We start from the raw sequence: 14,417 nt of genomic DNA, 5'->3' as shown, positions 1-14,417 counted from the left end.
CTTTACAAATAATGCATTCCTTTGACTGTTTGATCACAGATTTAAGAGTCAGTTAACCAAATTCACAAAATAAGAGCTTTGCACATACCTATTGATTTCTAGCCATACAGGTACTTTGCAGTCATTTCTATCATACTTTGAGAGACAGTAATCAGCAGAAGTCATAGTGACGAATAGCTCAAAACCTTGACAAATATAACTGTCTAGAAACCACTGGGAGTTAGAGGGAAAACGCAGTGACCCTTTAATGCGGTTTGTCAGTTGATATTTGACTAAACATTTAAAGGACAAAGTTCAGCAGGAATATGCACATGATAGTCATCTTCCAATGTAGGTCAGAGGTGAACCAGCTTGACTCTGCTCTATGTGGAGGAGATGACGTCATCCCATCTGAGCCGACAGCAGAGCATTCGCTTATTTTAATTTGAAAATCACTGCGTTATTTCTCAACATCTGAGCTAGGTGCCTGGCTAGAAGCCGTTCTCATTATCTCATTGTTAATGTTTGTTTATGCTTTCGTGTTTTTTTTCCATTTTGCTCACTTTTGAGTTACATTATGCTTTATTTTTTTTTTGCTGTTTGGTCAGTGGCTCGCACCACTCTGGCAGTCCCCTGGCCCGCGGTGCCAGATACTGTATGTCCGCTGACTCCTCCAAGGTGTACACCATCCCCCAGACCAGCAGCTCAGGGTCGGGGCCAGAGCCGGGGCCGGAGCCCAGCTCAGAGGCCTGTGGACAGGCACGCCCCGGTTGCAAACTCCCAGGGGGCATGAAGACGACTGATGATGATGATGATGATGCCCACAGCACTGAGGGACCTCCCAACATTTCAGAGTGTGGGTGAGTGTGTGTGAGAGAAAGAGAGCAAGCAAGAGAGAGCATGTAGGAGATCAAGAACACACCAAATATGCTCTTTTACCACAAAATCAAAACACAAACAAGTTCGTAGTTTTATGCCGATTCACATAAAGTGCAACAGCATCTCTCATGCCAAGGTAGACGACACACTTTTTAATCACGCTAACTGGCCTCGTCAGCACCGTTTCTCTCGCCGTAGAGCTGTTTACTCCCAGACTTACTGTTTCTCGAGAGCCAGACCCACTCCAACACAAGTGCCCCTCCCAGCCCGTCCCCAGTCGGCCCACCCAGTATGCACAAACTGGCCTTGATTGAGGCCGACAGCCACAAAATAAATAAGCTCAATGAAGCCGCGGACATAATACACTTGACACATGTCACTTGCGGTTATTGATTGTTCCCGTAAAGCCACATCCCTGTGGACTGCCGGGCCGAGCATCTACCAGATCAGCATCTCTGCTGGGAGCCGAGCATCGATGCACACACACACACACACACACACACACACACACACACACACACACACACACACACACACACACACACACACACACACACACACACACACACACACACACACACACACAAAAGCACGCCGCTGTCACACATGCAGCCCCAAGGACACGCCCGCCACAGAGTAGCCTCAGAAATATCAGCAAGGGGAGAGGAATCTATGCAGCCACTCCGCCAGGTTGAAAACATATACTCCCCTCAGACTTTATATGAGCAGTGACGACTGACTGTATCTGTCTGGCGATTAAATGGTTTGCTGTAGAGAACAGAGAGCCATTGATGGTGAAATTGAAACACAGCTGTGATGGCGTGTGTGTGTGTGTGTGTGTGTGCGTGCTTGTTTGAAGGTGTTTGCGTGCGGGCTGTGGGCATTTTTTAGATGAGAGAATGTGAGATTTGCCCTGGAAGAAACCCCCTGCTCTAGCTGCCAAGTAATTTAATTTAGGCTGTGAAATTTCCCACTTAAGGACTATGTGATTGATCGCATGCAGCGAAGTCATCTCCTGCCGACTTATGAAAAAGCTCCGTAATTCAGTTACCCTCCCCATTGTTTGTTTATATATTCCTACAGTTTTATTTCATCTTACGTAACAGCGCCTCGTGATAAACGGCCTAATATTACTCACAGATATTGTTCTAACATAATGAAGTTTCTCTTCTCTTCTCCCGAAAAAAAGTTTTCTAATTTGCTCTAACACTGTATGTAATGCAGGATGCCACTAACACCGGGCTGTTTCTCTCTCTCTCTTTCTCGCTCTCTCTCTTTCTCTCTCTCTCTCTCTCTCTCTCTTTCTCTCTCTCTCTTTCTTGCTTCTGCTTCTTGTTCCAGAGGAGCGGAGAGCTTGTTAGCGCTCCTTCTCACAATGCTGTCTGAGCGTTCAAGGTACACAGTTAGTCAAAGTCGACCCCCGTGGCCCAGCCTGCTCCCCCTCACACATGCACCTCCCCAGCCCCCACCCTTTGTCCCAGACCACCGCCTCACTCTTGTCTCGTGGCAGGTCTAGAAAGTGCTATTCCTGCCATGTGGCGCAAGCTGCGAGTGGAGAGAAAACCAACTGTGCATCAGTGGCTGTGACATTTCTGCTGTGTGTCCACATAATCCTGCTGCTGTGTAACAGCCTACCATACTTGTTGCAGTTTGTATAAGCCGCTTTAGTGATAGAGAGAGGGGGTGACATGTAGAAGCATCCCTGTCTGCACCCAAATCCCGACAGCACCGCTTTGTTTCTTCTTTATGGTTTGGCCTTTCTGGTGGAGGTGTGTAACAGTGAGAGGCAGCACGGCATTAATGCCTTGTCTACAGTAGAGGAAGGTACCACAACATCAAGTTGCACACTATTGCATTTTTATCTTTTCACTATGCCAGCTTTATCACCTCAGCCAAGCCTGAAAACATAATTTCATCATTGTTATGTTTTTATTTCTGTGTATATATTCTTTATTTTACACCCATACTGAGGACCTGCTGTGCAAGAAAAAATGTATTACACATTGTACGTATTGTATTGGTTATTGTACGAATAACCTTTTAATTGCAGAGGTCAGGGCTTGCGCGTTGTCCAATTTGTTCTTTTATGATCGATCCATGATTAAGGGATGATTGGAACAAGGACTACATCAGCATACAGAGGGGAAACGAAGGGGTTGCTCCCTACAGTTTTATTACCAAACCACTACTATACAGAGCTAAATTAATTGCACTTCTTTTTCCTGGATGCAGCCTTCAGAATAGAGCGTTTGTTTTTGAGCCAGAGATCTCTTGGTCTGACACTGCATCTGGCAATCACACATAGACATTTGGAATACCCGTCTATGTATTTAGGGCTTAGTTGCCATGGTGCCAAAAGCTTAAAACAGGGCACCGCTCAGCAATCGTGTCTCTAGGTAACCATCGCAGCAAGGCTGCCCATCGTCTCGCCGCGCGGTGTATCCCCCTGCGGCCATCTAGCAACCTGCCAACAGCACTCAGTGTGTCGTGCTCGCAGGCTGTTCACTTAAAGCAGAGGTCTCACAGCCACACAACTTCACCAGCCAGGTCAGTCACATCCCCCCCCTCACTGTACCCCCCTTTAAATACTCAAAACCCTGTAAATGACAAACAGTCCGCTGACGAACACCGCCCAACAAAACAAAACATGTCACCTCTTGTAGGTCCTTGTCCAATCCTGTCGAGCAGCTCTCATGTCCTCTGTTGTTGTCTGAACACTCCTCTAGAGTATGTGGTTTGCACTTGTCTGTGGATGTACTTTCTGTCCAAAACTGTCTTTTTCCCCCTTCCCTTCTACTTGTCACAGTGCTTGGCTGCGTTCTTCACCCTGTCTTTAATCATTGCTTTGGCAGAGTGAGATGGGACCGGGTTGGATTGGTAATAAACTTCTCTCTGGCTTCCCTCCCCAACCCAGTTACCCCCACGTTCACCTGATCAGCATGGAGGCACCTGATGTTGGCATGCTAAGACAGACCCACCTAAACCCCTTTGTGTGATACTGACATTATTTTCTAAATAGCTGGACCCAAGCTGCGATGGCCCAAGGCCTCCCTTGCAGGATGTGACTTTCATGACCCTTCTGATGAGTTCTGCTCCTCTGTGCCCCTCTGTTTGGGTCTACAGGCAGTTGTACGCACAGGAGGCCGCCTGCCAGCTTCAGGCTACTGAGCGGGACGGGAAATCGCTGCAGAGGCTTTCGAAAGAAGAATACCTTAAAATAATGCTGCCCGACAGCCCTCCAGGAGAAGACAGGAGTCAGAAGGTGAGGTCACTGTGGCTGGTTGACTAACTGACCTCTAAATTACACGATAATTGTGATGTTGACAGCTTAAACCTGTTGAAACTGTGAAGCGATGATTGATGTGCAGGATGACATGACATTGTAAGGATCGACTGCAAACCCTAAAGGTATTTCATGATTCTGACTAACAGGCATAGGACCTACAAGAACCAGAACCACCGCAGATTACCTTTTGCTAAGGACTATATTAAAGCAGGACAAACATCTGCTGCCTATCAGTCGACCATGCTGCCGAGAGCCACAGCTGATGGGGCTCGTCTCTCTCGACAAAAGAGCCATTCAGTCCCCATTGACTTGCAGTCAGTGTTTAGAAAATTACATTTATACCGGGGCCTGGGTTTGCTCAGTAAGGATGTCATGGATTAAAGGCAGGGAGTTGCAGAGAGTGCATCGATGTTTGATGTTCCCGGGTCCTGCAGACTCTATTAATTGCATCTTCGGTCCCCCATCCCCCATCCATTATCTACCAGGAAGGGACCCTGGAGACATACAAATTAGTTATTTTTGGATGCTGCTCAATTGTATTATAAATGCACGTCATCCCTGCAGAAGGCTGGCATGTCCTCTGGCACAGGCAGGCCTTGTCCTTTACACAAAGCAGCTCGGTGCCGTGATCAGTTTGTTTTGCTGTTGTGCTCCAGGGTTCGAGAGGGTTGCCACTTCTTGGGCTGTTTTTCAAAAAAAAAAAAAAAAAAAAAAAAAAAAAAACATCTTGGATATTAGTGATATTTAAGTATTGCTGCTACAGTCAGACCTGGAACCACACAACGCTGCTCATGCATTTGTGAGATCTTTGAGCTGGATGGAAAATTATACTGCAAAGCATGTACAACACCTTGATAAATTCACTAGTTCTAGGTAGCACATCCTAGGCTGCAAGACCTAGCAAACCCATAGACGGGTAGAGGAACACAGCCATTGGCAAGATTTTCATCATAAAGCTGACGTATACTGCATAGTATTCTTAATCACACAAAATATAAGGGGACTAAAAATGGCAACTATATTATCATTTTCGGAAACCAAAAGCTAAAACCAACCAGGTTTAAAATTCAGAGTTGTGCGCTGGGCATACAGAGAGTATATGAACTGTGATGCTTACAAGAGAACCAGGCAGCATCAGTGCCAAAAAATGAAAGCTGATGTATCAGACCTACCCTATTTGATTTTATGTTGTTCTCCGCAGAGAGAGAAAACACAGCAACCAGAACAAAGGTACAAAGTGCTGTTTGGTGGATTTAAAGAGCGGCATAGTCGTTGTTGTAATCTCACTCTCCGGTCTGATTCAGATTGATAATACAAGGTGTGGAATAGCAGTCTGGGAGAGAAATGCATGAGGGAGGGCTCGGAGTTATACACTCCAGCCATATACACATATGATCCCAATAATCTCTTGGGACGGCATGTTTTCAATCATCAGCTGGCATGTGGAAGAATCAGTATACAGTACATAATGTTAGCTTCATTGTTGATGTATTTCAAATTACAGTCTGACTTGTTCAATCACCTAAAGGTTAATTTGTGTGTCACTTCCGGTAGTCGGTCTTTGTGTGGGTGAGCAGGTGGAGAGAGATTTTTTCTTGCCAGCCGCGGTGTCCGCTGAGACGCCCTTCCACAGACAGGCACACCATTGTGTGGCCTGACGTAAAGGAAAGGCCGCTCACAGCTTATTCTCCCACAGCGTCCCTCTTTTGAACGTCCTGTGGGAAAGCAAAAAGCATCTGAATAGGTGGTTGTCCAACACATCCTCCCAAGTGGCACTTCAATGGGTTACACTGCTGGTTGTTGTCTTTGTTCAGCGCGAGCGACGAGGAGGAAAGTCAGATAAATCAGGGGAAAACTCTGTGGATGTGTCACCGCTGCCTCCACTGATAAGAGCACCGCTGTTGTGCAAAGAATTCAAACACTTAACAGCTCAAACCAGGATGTGGGCTGTTGCCAGCTTAGGTGGATTTAGACACACCGAAATAGTCAATAATCTTGCAGGTTTGATTAATACAGTATTTTCGGCGTAATGTTCACAGCAGGTTCAGTTAACGGGTGCCAAGATGTGTTCAGAGAGCCTGGTTTGATGCTGTGGATGTAATAAATAGATGGCTTGTGAAACTTTAAGCCCTATTGCAAATGGTTTCATTTGCCGTGACTCCATATATTGGAGTTCTAAATTGGTGCCAATTTTTGCTTTTTTTGAGAGAGCAGCAAATCCTGTTTAAAGTTGTTTTGATGAGCAACAACCTTATGGGTTCTAAGTAAAGTTGGGTGAGACAACCTTGTTAAGTTGCAGCCTGCGAAATGTTCTGTGGAGGCAGCGTGTATGTACGCTGCTTTGAATTCCAGCGTATATCTCCGCTTAGAAAAACATACTTGATGTTTGTTAAATTGTCACGGTGGGATTTGTGGGGGGATCCGTCTTTGAAATGGAGATGGGAGGGTGTTGGCTTGCGGGTGTACTAGTGTAGCGTTGGTTACAGCTGCAGCCAAAGGCAGACATTTACCCATCTGGCCAACTGCCTCACATATCATTTGTGGCTACTTTTGATGTCACTCCTGCAATATTTATGTAGGCTAAAAGGGACAATGATGAATTGGATTGGTCATTGTGGTTTTGTGTGTTTTAAACAGGAGATCATCTGTCAAAAATTCTGGCTGCAGTCATGAAACTCGATTATCCCTGCAGTGGTATTCTGTGTGATTCTTCCTCTGTGTACAGATGACTTCCCCTCAGGAAGATGCAGCCTTTCAAACCCTCGCAGATCTTGTGATTGTTCACCTTGGAACCTCGTGTTGCCTCTTCGACCTCTGCATTGGCTTTTTATACATCTTTCCAATATGAGTCCTATTCTGGAGAGTGCATGCAAAGCGGCAAACACACTTAATAGAAGTTGATTATTGCCACCGCTTCACTGAACGTTGGGTCTTGCAAACAAAAGAAAGTGTGTGCCGAGTTTGTTCACTAATATGATGAGCTTTTAATAGAGCCCTGCATTAAAGTCACTTCTACAGGAGTTCCACTGTGCTTTATATATCTTTGTTGACAATCCCTGAATAATTGGTCATTTTGGAGTTTCGTTTAAGGAAAATTGCGGTATTTTTCAACCTGCCGTATTTTCCATAAATGCAGCCATATGCACTCACCTCCCCCAGAGGCTTAAAAACTATGTATATTGGGGAAAGTATCAAGCACCGACTGTTGTATCCTTTGTGTTTGTGTGACTTTCCTCTATCTGTCTGGCCTATTAGCTTAGCACATTAAGCTCAGTGACTATTGGCTGCCTCGAAGCAGTGACCCCTGTCAACACCTCCACAAGGCCTGTCCCGTTTTTTCCCCCCACTCTGCCAGACACTCTCCAGCTGTGCTCAATCCATCTGCATTTTCCTGAGAGCAAAGACTGTAATTGATTCCTGACACTGCTTCCCCGATGCTCCCTCCTTTACCCACCCAGCTGCCCGCTCATGTAAACCTGCTGTGATGAAGAAGGGCAACGCACAGGAGGGGTGGGGGGGATTGTGGCTCTCTCTCTTGACAAATTGTTCTCCTTGCCTCAGGTGTCAGCAGTGGGCAGCTCGTCGCCGAGACGCTCCCTGTACCGGACGCTATCCGACGAGAGTGTGTGCAGTAACCGTAAGGGCTCGTCCTACGCCAGCTCGCACAGCTCCATGCTGGACCAAGCCATGCCCAACGACATCCTTTTCAGCACCACCCCACCTTACCACAGCACGCTGCCACCTCGAATCATCCACCACCAGGGAGCGTCCAACCTAAGGAGTGAGTACAGGAATGTGTATGATTGGATTCACCCAGGATACTGCAGAGATGCCGCTTTAAAGAAAACAAGCGGCTCTAAAATACCTCTTAGAGACAGGGAAGCTGCATGTTGCTCTTTGATTATCATTCCATCTTTCTGGCAGCAGATAAAAGCCAGGATATAGATACTTGCTTGAAGAGCCTCTTGTGCCCTACCAATATCATTAGCACAACTGGTACACACTCCAGCAACATTCCCCGATATAGACACTAATTGGAACTGGGCGAGGCGGTGTGCAACTTGCATTGAAGGCCCTGCCGCTCCGTCTGCATTAAGCAGACACCTGTCACTGCTGGCGATTATTCACCCTCTCCCTTACCTCCCAGCGTCCACTGAATATGCTTCAGTGATGAGAGGTGTGATGTGTCCCGCCTGCGTTTGTCGCTGCAGGTCTTGAAGATCTGACATAAACGTGCCTTTTTTTTTCCATCAGGAATGTCCCGATGTCTGTCATACGTTATGTTTCATTCACTCATAAGTCCCTGCCTGCCCTCCCCCTCCCCCCACCCCCCCAACCTCCCCTCTCTCTCTGTCCCTCCTGTCTCATTTCCATACTGCTCCTCACCCGTCACCGGCTGCCGTCGTCGGATAGAAAATGGCTTTTGGAAAGACGTTTCTCTCTTTGGCCTCTTCTGGCTGTCAACCTGATGGATTCCTGATTGTTTTGAAGGGTAGTTGAGAAACACAGGCTCTCTCTCTTTCCCTCACTGAAACAGCCCAATTTGGTAAACAGTGAATCTCTCAAGCTCCGAGACGCTGTGTAAATTGAAAGGAGCGAGTGTCACATCACCTCAAGCTCTCTCTCTCTCTCTCTCTCTCTCTCTCTCTCTCTCTCTCTCTCTCTCTCTGTCTCTCTGTCTCCTCTCAGCTTCTCCACTCATGCTTTTCTAAATGCCTCTCTGCAGAATGGGAGCTTGTTTATTGCATTCCCCGTCTTTCAGGGCTGACAGGGAGAGAGGGCGGGAGAGCGAGAGACAGAGAGAGAGACAGAGGGGAGGGACAGGAGATATTGATTGAAACATGAAGACATTCACTTAGACAAGTCATTTTCTCGCCCCTCAGACAGCGCCTTGAGAGAGAGCTATGCAGAGAAGGTGGTTTAACGTGAGCCCATCGTGCTGTCACATAAATGCTAAACTTTTCTCTACAGAGTTAGATTGTTTGCAACGTTTGGAAGGATTTGTTATTTGGGTGCGACTAGATTAGAGTTGGACTCAACACAGTGTTGCGATGTGCAGGGCAGGAGCAGGGTTAATACCATTCCTTTGAGCAGCGACGGCCCCTTTGAATAAACCCCCTGCCTCCCCCTCTATCCCTCTCCCAAACCCCTCTTGTCGGCTCTGATGCAAACTGATGGGCGACTCAGAGATTAGTCCCTAAACTCAGGCCAGGCCTAGACACTGATCGGAGTGCCTGCCTGTCTCTGCAGATGAGTTTTGGTTCTCTGACGGCTCCTTGGCGGACAGGTCCAAGTTCAGCGACCCGGGCCTCATGCCCCTCCCAGACGCCGCCTCGGGCCTGGACTGGTCTCACCTGGTTGACGCAGCACGAGCCTTTGAAGGTAACCAGCCTGGCTGAAGCTGCTGGCACCTTGTGTGACCTCCCCCCCCCCCGCCCCCTTCCTCCTGGCTGCTTAGCGTGTGTGTATGTGTATATTAGTGTGTCTGCAAGTGCTAACTCGCTTGCATGTGCAGGTTTGTGTGCGCGCTTTGTGTGTTTGTGTGTCCTCTAGAGTCTCCTAAGGTGCTGTGGGAGGTGACTTGTGGGGATTCTTTTTTTGCTTTTTGCACCTCAGCCCTGAGCCCCGTTGTGATTCCCAGCGAGCGCTGTAGCCAGAAAAGAATGAGCCATCATTTGTCAGCGCAGACATGGAGCCAATTTTCACACCATAAAGCCAGCAAGTGGCCACTCAGGGAAGAGTTCTTACAGCGACGCCTCCTTCTACTGTTGATAGTTTGGGGTAATTTCAGCTGCTCTAGTGGCCTTTTGTGCATTAAATTTGAATATGCTCTGGTAGATGTTGGATTTATTTTCTTTAACAAAATGATGACAGACATCTCGTCAGGCCCAAAGTGTCCGATTCTCTCCTTAGAAGTAGACATCTTTATTTTTAAGGTGGTTTCCTTATAAGCTTTCAGTACGGGGCTGCTAAAGATTTGTGGCTTTGGTGGACTCTGGAACATGTGATTTAAGAATCGAGTGCTCAGATAAATTTGTGATTCAATTCATGATCAGCATTATCACTTCTGTTCATTTTATTTCTTAATGCTTTTAAGTACTTTTGCGACCACTCTCATGCCAATGCATTTCCCCATCTATCACCAAAACGCTCACACGCCATGAGTATGTTTATCTCCACTTGAACTCCGCCTGACCCCGAGACCAGCGAGCGGAAAACGTAGCATGTGACCATTCATTTGTCATAATTAATGTACGCTCTGTGGAGTTTCTTCCTTGATTCACTCCCTGATGCATCGCCCGCAGCATATCATTTAACAAGAGTGGAATCAGTGGAGATGATGCAGAGTCTGACTGGCAGCTAGAAGGCAGTTGTCACGGCAGCCTGGCTGGCCCAGAAAGGCGCTGTGTAAACTGGAGCCTTGTTGCCGAGCAGAAAGTGACTCCAGGCTGCCATTGTGCCATGTATGTTTACCCAGCTCTGTTTAGAGCCAGGGCACAAAGAGGTTGCCCACTATGTAAAGTATTTTTAGCACTCGTGGTCATGTGGATCCTGAGAGACTGCTCACATTCAGTTTGCATTAGCTCGCAGCATCTGCAAAAAGCACTGTGCTCTCCTGACTTTTGAAAGCAGAAGCAGATGGAATAATAATGAAAAAAAAAGGGTGGTTTTCAAACAACAAAAAAGGCTTTTGGTGTAATCACTGAAAGCTCTCTTTGTCAATTCGTGGATATGTTTTTAATATTCCCTCAAAAAATAAGTACAGCACAGCGTGTCGTGTTTCCTCTTCAGTGTAATCTGTTTTTGTTTTATATTTCCGGTTGTTTGTCCAATAAATCTGGACACCAGGTCACGCAAAAAAATGACACGCTGCTTTGACGTGCCGTCCGCTGCTATCCGGGAAGTCTTTAATCTTTCTGATGCAGCCATCGCATATGAGGAAAATGTTCATTCATATGTAAATTAAAGCTTGGTCTCCCTTTCCTACCTCGTTTGAACAAGCAGCTCGAGGCTCGATCAGCTTTTGTCTTGGAGTGGATTAGCTTTCATTTGGGGGGCTAAATTAATGGGAGGGTTTCCTTAATCTTTTCTATGAATATGCTGATCCTCCTATCTTTAGTCTCAGACCAAGGGCTTGAGAGAGAGAGAGTGGTTTCTAAGGAAAAGAGCATTACGCCTTAAAAACTGAGCAGTCCCAAAGCAGAACATGCCAAGTTTGGGTTTTCCATGGGGCTTTGAGCGAGCTTAAGGGCCTGATATGGTAAAACAAGCATGACTGGTGCCTCGCAGCTCTCTGGGATCCAGCCCGTTATGAGCCAAACAGCTGTCAGAGGAAGCTCAAAGGGGCGAGGGCACAGGAGCAACACCCAAGGGACTCACTTTATCTGAGATAGCCTAGAAATGCTCCATTTTCGACCTTGTTCCTTGTTGTCTGCATACAGATCTCTCCGTACTAAAGGACTGCCTTCGGTGGCTTTGCAGCAGCACTTAAACCACAGAACTGCTTATTCATACAAAGCTTAAATGAATCACCCCATCTTGTCAGGAATGCGTGCATGCGAGTGTGTTGCTCTGCTCTAACTTAGCAGCATGTGGACACCATGAAATCCATTGTTGAACACATTGTTTTTGATGTTAAGGGCAGATTATATGATCTGTTGCGTCCGCTGTTCTGTCTCCAGACCAACGCGTGGCATCTTTCTGCACCATGACGGACATGCAGCGGGCGGAGGCTCTGCAGATCTCAAGGGAGCTGACCAGACGGGTGGTGGAGGCCGAGGGAGCCGCACTGGAAGCAGAGTAGGCTTCACCAACAAACACAAACACCAACATACATCCACCAACACTCCCACAGCAAGTGAATAATGGACTCTTCGCTAAAACCCGCCCCTTACATGATTGTCGAATCATAGCTTAGCAACCATAACTAGGCGCTGGGCTGTCGAGTTTCTCCACATGATGAAGTGGTGTACATGTACCTCTCATATGAGCAATACTCAGTACCTCAAGAATTTAGAGGGTAGTGTCTTTTTTTTATAATGTTTCAAGAAAGAAAGAGTAAAGAGCATAACATTTTAAAAACTGCGAGCATGTCCGGATACCGTATGTGAGTGTTATCTACAAAGGCATGGGGCATGTCATTAGCTAACTTCTGTACATTTATGTGGGGTTACAGGTTGTGTTCACCCAAATCTGCTTAAGTTAGAATTATAAATATCCTGTTTGAAAATACATTAAACATAAGTCTAACTACTGTCCTGTTCAAATATGTTCTGAATAGTAAGCATCTAAACATTTTAATGATTATGTAAGAACAAGTAACATTTCGATCACATTTTATTTATTCAATCATACTGTACTTAAATTCTGAGGCTACATTTCAATACATAGACAGTGCTGCTCTTGTACTTCCATGTCCACTAATACTTTAGCCTAAGTCTGTTATAATAATATCAAGTATGTTGTCATCATGTGCATATTTAAGACCGTTTTACAGGCTTATCATTTAAAAAGAAATAAAAAAATATTAAAAAGTCAGCTGGCCACAGAGTATTCAATGGACTCTGTGTTTTGGCTTTAGCTTTAGCTCACACTAGCTAGCTAAAGCTGGTAAAGTCAACTAGCAACAGTCAGCCCACAAAAGGGTCGACTGCTACACATGCGATGACTGAGAACTTGACAGGCTTAGCAACAAAAACTCAGGGGGCGGGGCTAAGGTAGCTGTCCATTAATAACTTCTGTATTGTGTACTGCACACGCTGCGACCATTGTGTACTGTTTATTCGATAAATGATTCTTGAGTCCTAACAGCGTCCTTTCTTGTGTTCCCCCAACAGCGGTGCCCCCTCCACACTAACTGGCAAAGTCAACCAGTTGGAGGTGATCCTCAGGCAGCTGCAGCACGACCTCAGAAAGGTGCGTTAACATTCATCAAACACGTGACTGGATTCTGTTTTTTGTCACCTTTTTGCTGTCCTTTTCCACGTCCGCAAACAATGCATGTCTGTGTCACACAGATCAGGAGAATAGACATTGAGTAATGGGTGCCCTGCGGTCTGTGTAATACAAACTCCTCCACTTAATTCAATATCCTGCTTCCTTCCCTCATTGTGTCCCAGCCCAACGTTTCCCCACCTCAACTAATGTGCTTAAAATGGAGAGAGGAAGTGCCCTTTTATCTGAACAGAGAAAAGGCTGCTTTGCCACGTTAATGCCGCCCATTTTCACTGCGCTGACGGATATTCTTGTAATAGCGGGGCTTACATCAACCTCTTTTGTATCCATCTATTTTTTCCTCGTGTGTGTGTGTGTGTGTGTGTGTGTGTGTGTGTGTGTGTGTGTGTGTGTGTGTGTGTGTGTGTGTGTGTGTGTGTGTGTGTGTGTGTGTGTGTGTGTGTGTGTGTGTGTGTGTGTGTGTGTGTGTGTGTGTGTGTGTGTGTTCAGGAGAAAGAGGATAAGGCGATGTTGCAGGAGGAGGTGCAACACCTGAGACAGGACAACATGCGACTGCACGAGGAGAGCCAGACGGCGGCGGCTCAGCTCAGGAAGTTCACAGAGTGGTTCTTTCACTCCATTGACAAGAAACCCTGAGAAAGAGCGATGGCCTTCACTCCTCCTGGGCACCCAGTCCACTCCTACGTAAGACTCCCACAAGATCCCCTGGCAAACAAACCATTACCGACCCCCAGAGTATTCACAACTCTTTAAAAAAAATAAAAAAGACCCTGCTTAGGAGACTCTAGTGCATCCCTGTGTGAGGAGACTTGAAACCCTGATCTGGATCTTAGTTTTTGGACATTCCTCTGTCTGAAGTGCAGGGCTGTTTCTGACGTTAACAGTTTCTTTATCCTGGTTAAAGAGACTCTTGGGAAACCTCCTCATCTCCTGCGCTGGAGAGGATTTAGGAATGGCAACCCCCACCGCCCCCACCCCCACCCAGGGGGCCCCGCCCGAGTCCCTGGGATCTTCTTACAGTAGTGGAATGTAAAGCTCATTTACTGTAGTCAACATATAATCTACCTACGTATGTCACGTCAGTCCACTGTACTGTATACTCAGCTGTACTGTATCGTACTGCGTACACTGTCACACAGCTGTTTCTGTGCCGGCCTTCACGGACACAGGAAAGTAGAGCGGGTGAGGCGAGGAGGGGAGGAATGTACTGGACATAATGAAGTGGTACTTACTGTCTGCTTTTACCAAGAGGAAGCCACATGTGGCGGTTTTGAAATATACAGTGGAGGGGGGAAAATGAATGTAGCTCAAATGAGAC

The 14,417-nt window shown here is 46.5% G+C and overlaps 1 protein-coding gene across 3 annotated transcripts in view; it reads left to right on the top strand.

Annotated features, from left to right (window-relative positions):
* Nucleotides 1-14,066, top strand: part of LOC129092002 (signal-induced proliferation-associated 1-like protein 2) — a 78,595-nt gene extending 64,529 nt beyond the window's left edge. Inside the window, exons 15-21 of one of the 3 annotated variants that reach the window (XM_054599743.1) lie at nucleotides 588-839; nucleotides 3,982-4,120; nucleotides 7,706-7,925; nucleotides 9,395-9,526; nucleotides 11,827-11,944; nucleotides 12,982-13,060; nucleotides 13,589-14,066. In XM_054599743.1, coding sequence (XP_054455718.1) covers nucleotides 588-839; nucleotides 3,982-4,120; nucleotides 7,706-7,925; nucleotides 9,395-9,526; nucleotides 11,827-11,944; nucleotides 12,982-13,060; nucleotides 13,589-13,735 — 1,087 coding nt within the window. In that variant the 3' untranslated portion in view covers nucleotides 13,736-14,066. Of the gene's footprint in view, nucleotides 1-587; nucleotides 840-3,981; nucleotides 4,121-7,705; nucleotides 7,926-9,394; nucleotides 9,527-11,826; nucleotides 11,945-12,981; nucleotides 13,061-13,588 lie in introns of those variants that run through there. The other 2 variants (XM_054599744.1, XM_054599745.1) reach the window with 2 other exon arrangements.
* Nucleotides 14,067-14,417: the final 351 nt, after the last annotated feature.

The sequence above is a fragment of the Anoplopoma fimbria genome, chromosome 6 (assembly GCF_027596085.1).
Source record: "Anoplopoma fimbria isolate UVic2021 breed Golden Eagle Sablefish chromosome 6, Afim_UVic_2022, whole genome shotgun sequence".
NCBI lineage: Eukaryota > Metazoa > Chordata > Actinopteri > Perciformes > Anoplopomatidae > Anoplopoma > Anoplopoma fimbria.
This window is presented reverse-complemented; position numbering and strand designations above follow the sequence as displayed.